A 9,825-nucleotide genomic window follows, 5' to 3' on the forward strand; every position below is an offset into this window, starting at 1 on the left:
TTCTCTGCTAATTCTGTTTTAATTTCTGTTTGGAACATTATGCATCTGTTTCAAAGGTTAACTTGCAAATGGAAATTCGCTGCCAACAACAATTGCTGAACTACTCTCTGTACTACATGGAGGATGTAATATTGGTCAAACAGAACTGAGCTCTAGTAATTACCTAGAAGCAGTTCCCCTCAATTTAATTGTGGTGCATGGAGGCATAAGAACCTGCTGTCAATGTAAGAAAATGTGGGACCATCCTGAGGATGCTTCAGCAAAGTTAAAACAGTACTTGAGCATGAATGAGATGGACTTGGCACACAAGGTCCCAAGAATAACAGTCCCAAAGGTTCACACAAAAAAGACATGCACGGTTGTCTTCAATGTCAATACCTTCAGTTTCAGAAGAAGGATGTTTCTGGCTATCAGTTACTGAGAAGCACAATCGAGGAGAGTGCTGTTGCACTCATGCCCTGCTTACAGATTTCCCATATGGCCAGCTGCTTTGAGAACAAGATGCTGAACAAGATAAGCCAAGGTCTCAGCAGGACTCTTCTTCTGTGCTTATCAACGAGGGTTAACATTAGACCTCATCAGGCCATTACTTGCTGCAGTTCCTCACATTGAGCTCTGTCCCCATAGGTGTGCAGCTACTCCTACCCACATCATTACTGTGCTGGGCATAACCTCTGAAGCAGGGTGCTTGCTCTACCTAGGGAGCCTAAATATGTGGTTTAGAATCCTGGCCATTTAGGCTTCTTAATCATGCAGGCTTCCTGCCTCGAAAGTCGTGTCTAACATGGCAATGGTGGGGAGCAAAATGAGCCATGTGACAGGGGCAGGGATAAACATGGGCCTCCTGCTGCCATTTTCTTTACAATTGGCCTCTTCACATGTGTTAGAGGGCTATTCTAAAGCTATAAAGCAATGCGCATTTTCCTGACAGCAAGTGTCAGGGGTTCAGGAGCAGAGGCACAGGAAAGGGAGGAAACAGAGAGCGAGGGGGAGGAATCCGAAGGTAATATGAGCGACGACAGCGGACCGAGATCTCCGAGTCTTTCCAGTGAGTCGGAAGATTCTCAGAAAGGGGCGCCAGTGGTCAGAGCAAGGGGGGTGCCTAGGGGAACACCCCAGGAAGAAGGGACCAGAGGGGGTTCAGAGAGCAGCAGTTGGAAATCGGGACCAGCGTCCCCACCAGAGCGCAGCAGGGGGGAGGAGTCCCAGGTATCGGACGGCTCTCCGCAAGAGGGAGGACAGGAGTCAGGATTGGCCACACCTCCATCAGGGAGCGAGGAAACGGTCAAGAGGAAGGTTGAAGGCTGCGCGCGCGCGCCAAGTTCAAATGCACAGGAAGGCGGCGCAGTAAGCAGCCCGGATAGAGAGCCAGGTCCTAAAGCCCGCCGCAAAGAGGGAGAAGAGTCGGGGGGGTCAGCGTCAGAAGAGTCCAGGAAGGAAGAGACCACGGGGGGTAGAGGGACCCAGAGGAGAAAGGAAAGAAGGAAGAGGTGGAGCAAGGCGAGAGTATTAAGTTGGTGTACAGGGGGCGGAGACTCAGACGGAGCTTCGCCGGTCTAGCTTCTAAGACGTAGAGCTGCGCGCTCCGGCTTTGGAATGGAAACTGTAACTCAATAAAGACTTTTGTACAGTACTGCTGGCTAGCGTGGTCCTCTGTGAGCTGGGACCTGGAAGCGGCTCTGACAGCAAGTCTCATTGAATTCAGTGGGGCTGACTTCTGAGTAGCTATGCACTGGATTGTCCAGTCTCTCTGCCCCAAAAGAGCCAGGCAGAATCAGTTTTTGTCTAGGATGCCCGCTTCATTTCCAATTGCAACGACAATTTATGCCTGCTGCATTTATGGACACCTGCGTAAGTCAACAAACCACAATTCAAATAAATAGCACTGCATAAAAGTTCTGGACAACCCTTGGGCAAGTTTGCGGTTACTTTGAAACCCAGTTACCGTATTTTTCGCTCTATAACACGCAGATTTTTTCTCCTAAAAAGGAAGGGGAAATGTCTGTGCGTGTTATGCAGCGAATGTGTGGTCCCTGGAGCCGAAAAATAAGGCAAAAATCAAACCGCGCTTCAGGGAGAAGGGAGCTCCGTGAGAGAGAAAGCTATTGCTTTCCTGCATTCTGCCTCAGGGTCTTACTGCCCACCCTGCTCTGTTTCGTTGCTGTGTTTGCTCAAACGGAGCAAAGAGCAGGGAAAGCCCCTCCCCTCCAGGCAAGTAGAGAGGAAAGCAGAGCGTCCGAACAAAGAGCAGGGAAAGCCCCTCCCCTCCAGGCAAGAAGAGAGGAAAGCAGAGTGTCGCTCTATCCTGTCCCTGCTCCGGAGGGAACAATGTATGTGAAGGGAAGAGAGATTACAGGTTCGGCTTAAAATTCTGATTTGACTTCCTGCTTTTTGTTTTTGGAGACACACAGCATTCAAATATGCTTTCTTCCATTTAAAAGGATGAAATCCTTAAACAGTGGCTGGCTTGTGTGGGTGGGTGGGGGGAAACTTTTGCCTTCCTTTCCTCACGTTATAGCCCTCTCCTGCATTCTTAGCCTTCTGTGTTTTTCCTTCCCTCCCCACTTAAAATGTGGTTACAAAGCATGGATCCACATGGATCCTCAGGATCTTTGCATTGGGTCACCCCAAATTCACCATCAGAGCACACAGCATGTCCATGGCTACAGCCTGCCCCCCCCCCAAAATCACGCACCCACTGTTGCCTGGGGCTGCAATGGTGCAAAAACGTGGTTACAAAGCATGGATCCACAGGGATTCTCAGGATTTTTGCATTGGGTCACCCCAAATTCACCATCAGAGCACATAGCATGTCCATGGCTACAGCCTGCCCCCCCCCCAAAATCACGCACCCACTGTTGCCTGGGGCTGCAATGGTGCAAAAACGTGGTTACAAAGCATGGATCCACAGGGATTCTCAGGATTTTTGCATTGGGTCACCCCAAATTCACCATCAGATCACATGTCTGTGGCCACAGCATGAAGCACAAAAATGATACGTCCACTGTTTCATTCAGAATATTTTTTCCCTTGTTTACCTCCTCTAAAAACGATGTGCGTGTTATGGTCAGGTGCGTGTTATAGAGCGAAAAATACGGTATATTTCCTGTTATGGCCCCCTATACCCGCTCAATGCTCTTCCTTGGGACTCTTCAGCATCTGAACAAGAGGGTAAAGATTTCACCTTGGACCTTGATCCCTACTGAGTTCAGAATGGAGTTTTTCCATTCTTCACAGCCAGAGGTATTGAGTGCTGCCTTTGAAAAATTCCTATTTGTCACAATTAGCACTTTCAGAATGCAGCAGTTTGTCATAATACCATGTCTCCCACAGTCAGAGTAATTTACAGAGGGTGTTTTCCAAAGGGAAACATGGGAATTTGTATTTCGGCGTCATCAAAAGTACATTGTTATTTCTGAGTAACGGTGCTGGGAAGGGGAGATTGCCCCAGTGTGCTGTCCTATTTTTAGGGCATGAATGAAGCACTCCGATTACTGGACTGCTTTTCTTTAAAATCCTACCTTGTGGGCAGGAACACAGTCTGCAGGAATCTCTCTTCTTTATAATAAGAGAAAGAACTACCATTGGACCTATTAAAGTCAGACTTTCTATTCCGTTTTTCAAAAAATGTAGGCTTGTACAATTTCTCTGCTCTGGGAGAGAAACTTGAAAGCAGCTTACTCCCATTCACTACCTGCTAACAAGCATTTAAGGAGACCCGTCTTGCATTCCCATCATGAAGAGAGAAGTCGCTCTGAGCACCTGTCTCCCATCTAATTAAGAAGCTGGAATTGAACTTCAAGTCAAAACTACAGACGTGTCTGGTACCAATCTGGTCCTCGGATTCCTTTCACAGTCTGGGGTTGTTGTTTTTTAAAGGGAACTAGTGACTTGACACCTTTATACAAAGTGCCCTTAGGATCAGTCTATGCATTCAGCCAGTGAAAGCGTGATTCACATGACAAGCCCATTGTGTGTTATGCTTGCTGTCTGGAGAAATCTCCACAATGAAGTCTGAAAGCCTGAGCAGTCACCCAAACTGGGGAGAAAAGCCATCTTCAGATCTCTAAAGGGTTGCACATGGAAGATGGAGCAAGTTTCTTTGGAGGGTAGGACCAATGGATCCAAGCTACAAGAAAGGAGATTCCAACTAAACATCAGTAAGAACTTTCTGACAGTAAGAACGGTTCGACAGTGGAACAGACTCCCTCAGGAGGTGATGGACTCTGCTTCATCGAAATGTTTTTTAAAGCACAGACTGAATGGCCATCTGTCATGGATGCTTTAGTTGAGATTCCTACATTGCAGGGTGTTGGACTAGATGACCCTCTGGGGTCCCTTCCAACTCTACAAGTCTATAATTCCAAGTATGGAGTGGGTGGGATTGTGGGACAGGGAATAAATATCTTGTTTCCTGGACTCATTTGCCATGCGCTCACCTTAATTTGTGCATGGGGAAAAGCAAAGTAGATCCTGCAAGTTTGAGGTTCACCCACTACTGATGAAGACAGGACTGAGCTAGCTGGGACAATGGACTGACTCAATCTAAGGGAGCTTCCTACGTTTCTAAAACAATTGGCAGAAACACACGAGAGGCCTTTCTCAGTTGTGGCCACTGTTCTCTGGAAATTACTTGATTCGGCAGACCCATATGGGATCAGGTATGTTTTTTCTGGCCCTACTGGGTTTTGTATTCACTTTATCAACCACTTGTTTGCTTCTATTCATTTATGGGCTTAAATACCCAGCATATAAATATTCTTAGTAAATGCATTTAAGAATCTATAGGCTCCCAGTTGGCTCGCACAGTCTCCTGGTAGAAAGGGTCGGTTGGAAGAACCTATATTAGGCTTATGTGCACTTTGTCATGTGTGTGCACACCTGCCTTGAATGGCACCTGTACATAGCTGTCAACCTTCCCTTTTTTTGCAGGAAATTCCCTTATTCCAGCGCCGTTTCCTGCTGCTTCCCGCTGCTATCCCGGATTGTTAGATATCCCGTAGACTGTCCCCCGGACAGGGGAGGCTGCTGATCCCTTATTTTTGAGGCTGCTGATCCCTTATTTTTGAGGCTGCTGATCCCTTATTTTCAAATCTGAAAGTTGACAGCTATGCACCTGTACATGAACCCAGCCTGTGCTATCTCCCCCCTCCCCCATTGCCTCAGAAGGACCTGCATTCACAGATGTAATGTGTGTAGGTTCTAATCACAACCAGTGCTCTTCATTCAGGGTGCAAAGGAGTTCAGAATTTGATCCACAACCCCTCTTTCTAGGGTCTCTACACTCTGGGGAACTATGAATTCAGGCATCAGTCTCTTGAGAATGACATTTCCCCCCCAACCCCAACAAACATATACAAGAAAAGAAATAGCAAGAGTTACTGCGCCAAGTCTAAAATTAACAGCATGCCACATTATTTTTATAAAGATATATTTAAATGCAACATTCAGACATTGTGACTAATGCAACCTTTCAGAAATGGGATGAAATTTAATTCGTCATAACTTCCTCCTGTACTCCGAGAGGAAGTCACAGAAGAATTCCTAATAGGGACAATCACCTGTAGAGAACCTAAGAGGCTCCTGAAAAATATTTTGGAGAGCACAGATGAGCTTCAAGTTGAGAGGCACATAGAAGGAATGCAGCATTCACTTAAGAACGGGGGAAAGTTGCGAAGTAGAACAAGATTAATACTGTAGAGAGATTAATAGGGCAATCCTATACATACCCACTTAAAGGTAAATTCCATTGTGCTCAATGGGGCATACTCACAGGAAAATGTGCATAGGATTGCAGCCCAATAAGGACATTTGCCAATTGTCCAATACAATTAAGGACTTTTTAAAAAGGTTGCAAAAGGAAACACTTCAAATTAGGAAAATCCAAAATGTTTTTGTTGGTTTGTTTCCAGCTCCTTATTTCAGTCCTCAGGCATGGCATTAGCTAATTCAGGTTTTCCTACACTACTTCTAGAAAGGCTACTTGCAAGCCTAACCATGTCATACTGAATTCACTGGAGCTTATACCCAGGTGAGAGGCTTTAGGATTGCATCTTAAATTATTATTAGTCTTGGTTTCACTCTCTAGAATTAAGGAGCGGGGAGAGAACATTTCGTGCCCCTCTTCTCTTTCACAGAACATGTACTTCAACTGTCTCTATGCTATGTAATGTTCGGTTTACGTTCAACAAGGGCCAAACGTAGGTATCAAAGTAGCTGAACTGCTTGATGACCAAAGTAGGGGGAAGAGTCTTCCGGACTTCCCAGGAAAAAGAGAAGGAACAGAAGTTCAAGATGTCGCACTCAAAACACTGAAATATCCAGTTCGGTTCATACTAACTCTGTACCTTCCGTGCCTAAATTAACTTTCACCTCTCTTATAACGAAAATAAAAGAGGAGGGGGCTTCTGCAGCTTTAATAGCTGTGTAGAAGAGGGGATTTCATTATGGCAAGCTACACCTGCCAAAATCCGCTCTTTTACACACTTATGGAAGCCGTAAGGGCCTTGTCGCCTTGTCGCCTTGTCTTCTTTTTCTCATATCCTAGTTAAAAAGGCTAAAGGCCTAGTTAAAAAGGCTAAAGACAAAAAAAGGTCACTGAGAAAGCTTTCATATTTTCAGAACCACCCCCATCGCTTCTTAGTGAAGCCTCAATACAAGGCGAAATTCTAGAGTAAGCCATATTTTAAGTAAATCACAGAAATGCATATTACCAAATTTAAATGTATAGAACCTAATACAAATCATCAAGAATAAATTGCATTAGGTTGCATTAGGTTGCAATAGTCTTCCACCCTCAGAGACCGTCGCTGACATCTCCCCCTTTATTACCGAAAGAGTAAATCCTATAGAAAAAAAGTGAGATTTACTTCCATGTAAACGTGTTTAGGATTAGGCTGGAATGTTTACTTACAAGTAAATCTCATGGACATTGATGACACTTGATTTCAATGAACTAGGTGCTGATTTGTAGGTCTAGCTCCACTCAGATGATCACCCATGTACAAATCTCAAGCAAGAGGGCAGAGTAGGATAGCCACTGGCACATCTTGCCCCCGTCATTTGGTTATTTGAACAGACCCTACAGATACAGGATTCTCCAGATACCTGCATTTCCAGGGGCCCCAACTGCAAGCAAAGAGCTTGTATTTTTGTATGACCCATTCATGTGAACACACCTTACCATGCGGACGATGGAGCAGGACGTGCCACCCAGATCCCATTCTGCCCCTCCTATGCATGGTCATTCGACACGGCTAGCCATGTGAACAGAATTTAAGAACATAAAAAGAAATCCTGCCACATTTCCCCCCAAACATCCTCCATTACAATCTTGACTAAAACATCAGTCTGCTCACAGATAATTAATACCATGTGCTTGCTCAGAAAGAGAGAGATATATATTCCCATGTTCACCCTTGAATATCCAGTATGAGGAAGTGTTCTATGCAATCCAAAAGCTTACAAACACCATGGTAAACCTTGCTTGGCCCTAAAAAAGTTATTATCTCACTCGTTCTCTGAATTCTGAAAAGTGTATCATCCAATTAACACTACCAGAGGATTTTCTTTTTTAAAAAGAAAACAACAACAGAAGAGCTGATGGGAAACATACACAAAATGACTTTCACTTGTTTCAATAAATGGTAGAAAACCTTTCAAAGAAATCCAGGGCTTTCTGAGGTCCAAAGGACATACACTGTATGCGCAGGGAGGAAGGAAAGAGAGATAAAACAGGAAATAAACACACCTATATGCGTTTGCGCCATTACATCAGCTAGCCTATGTGCAGCACCGCTGCCGCCACTTTGCGTTGAAGATGAAGATGTGGTAGATGTGGTAGAGCCATGGATGGCTTGGCTGATCCAGTGTTCCATATTTATACTCCCTTGGCTTGACGTTGGAGTTCCCTGTGAATCGCCCTGTACAGAGCCTTCGTCTTCTGAACCAGATGAGGTATCTAAGATTGCAAAAAGGTGACAAAAGCTTTAATGGGAAGACAATGAACATGGAGACAAAGTGGCACAGTCCGAGGCACAGTGGTCCCCCCCCCCCAAAAAAGTGAGCAATTTGAAAGCAGTAATATAGACAGTTGAATTGAACATAGTCAGAGTTTCATGCAACACGTTTCGCTATGTGTTTTGTTAGAAGACGACAAATACTGCAGAATTGACAAAGAGGAAGATCTGTCAAAATAAGGCAATTTTTACCCTTTTAGTCATCTGACGCACAAGTGTTTCTCTACCCAAGTACACTTTACCTTCATTTAGTCATTTTTTTTTTTGGCCGGGAGGGGGAGGGGAGAGGGCACAAGGCTGGCCAAAGTAGAATTGGAGAGGGGTAACAGCAGCAAGAAAAGCAATGTTTGGGAGGGAACTGCACCCTTAAAGCCTCCCCTTTCAACTAAAAAGTTATCATTTCAGCCCAGTTTAAATGCAAAAACTGTGCAAATTAGTCCGGTGCTCAGGCGCTGAAGGCTTGGCAGAATGAAGATCCAGACCTATGCCCACAGACCTGGCTGCAGTAAAATCCCAATGAATTCAGTGAGATTTATGTTCATTCAACTTCTTGGCTAAAAGGACATTTTAGTAAAGGTAAAGGTAAAGGGACCCCTGACCATTAGGTCCAGTCGTGGCCGACTCTGGGGTTGTGGTGCTCATCTTGCTTTATTGGCCGAGGGAGCCGGCATACAGCTTCCGGGTCATGTGGCCAGCATGACTAAGCCGCTTCTGGCAAACCAGAGCAGCGCATGGAAACGCCATTTACCTTCCCGCCGGAGCGGTACCTATTTATCTACTTGCACTTTGATGTGCTTTCGAACTACTAGGTTGACAGGAGCAGGGACTGAGCAACGGGAGCTCACCCTGTCGCAGGGATTCGAACTGTCAACCTTCTGATCGGCAAGTCCTAGGCTCTGTGGTTTAACCCACATCGCCACCCGCGTCCCAAGGACATTTTTGACTTATGCCAAAAACACGATCCGTTGTTGTCCTGTGGGCCCTGTGCACCACAACAGAAGAGGCCCTTCTTTGAAATGATTTCCCATGGAAGTGGGATTCAAAGCCGTGCCCCATCTGTACATCTTAATAGGTGGGGCTGCTCAGATGTGCACAAAAAGCCAGGCTGATTTGGGCTCCAATTATCGATATATTGTCCAAAACCAGTCTGAAGTCCGTATCGTTTTTGACCTGGCACTCTACTGCATTTTAGGGCTGGGTAATATATCGTCCAAAACCAAGTCCTTATCATGATATCGGTTTCATACTTTTTGCCTGGCAATGCATTGCAAATCATGGTGTGCACTTGCCATGCAAAAATCACAACATGGGATTGCACAGCTGGCGATATATTGCGATGTTGAAAACCAGATATTGCCCAGCCTTAGCTCCAATCCTATACAAACATACTTGGAAGTTAGCCCCATTCATCACAAAACTACTTATTTACAAATAAACATGACCCTATCACACTGTTTCTATGTGGGGCCGGAACTACTGCCAATCTGAGGCTGTCCCACAACCCTACTTTTTAAATGCATCCAATTGTGATACTATCATATTAAATTAATGCTAACTTGCAATTAGCAAACTGCTTAAAAAAAAAAGCTTTAAAATTTCACGTTAATGGATGTTGTGTTAGTCTCTTACCTGGAGGTGTGTAGGCGTCCATCGATGTTTGCACCACCAATGAACGTCGCTTGGATGGCATAGGCACTGCCATCTTCCTTTCTTTATGTTTTGCAAGAGCTGCCTGGACTGCTTCTGTATGGACATCTGGAATGAAAACCTAAATATCAGTTTGGAATGCCAGCAGGAGAGGTCACAA

The 9,825-nt window shown here is 45.2% G+C and overlaps 1 protein-coding gene across 7 annotated transcripts in view; it reads right to left on the reverse strand.

Moving 5' to 3' along the window:
• DIP2C (disco interacting protein 2 homolog C) overlaps positions 1–9,825 on the reverse strand; it is a 292,492-nt gene that overhangs the window by 96,928 nt on the left and 185,739 nt on the right. For all 7 annotated transcript variants that reach the window (XM_083466596.1, XM_083466595.1, XM_083466591.1 and 4 more), the window contains 2 exons: positions 9,648–9,773; positions 7,751–7,960 (listed from right to left, as the gene is read on the reverse strand). In XM_083466596.1, coding sequence (XP_083322722.1) covers positions 7,751–7,960; positions 9,648–9,773 — 336 coding nt within the window. The remainder of the gene's footprint in view (positions 1–7,750; positions 7,961–9,647; positions 9,774–9,825) is intronic.

This window comes from Podarcis liolepis, assembly GCF_965112155.1.
Source record: "Podarcis liolepis genome assembly, chromosome: 12".
In the NCBI taxonomy this organism is placed as follows: Eukaryota; Metazoa; Chordata; class Lepidosauria; order Squamata; family Lacertidae; genus Podarcis; species Podarcis liolepis.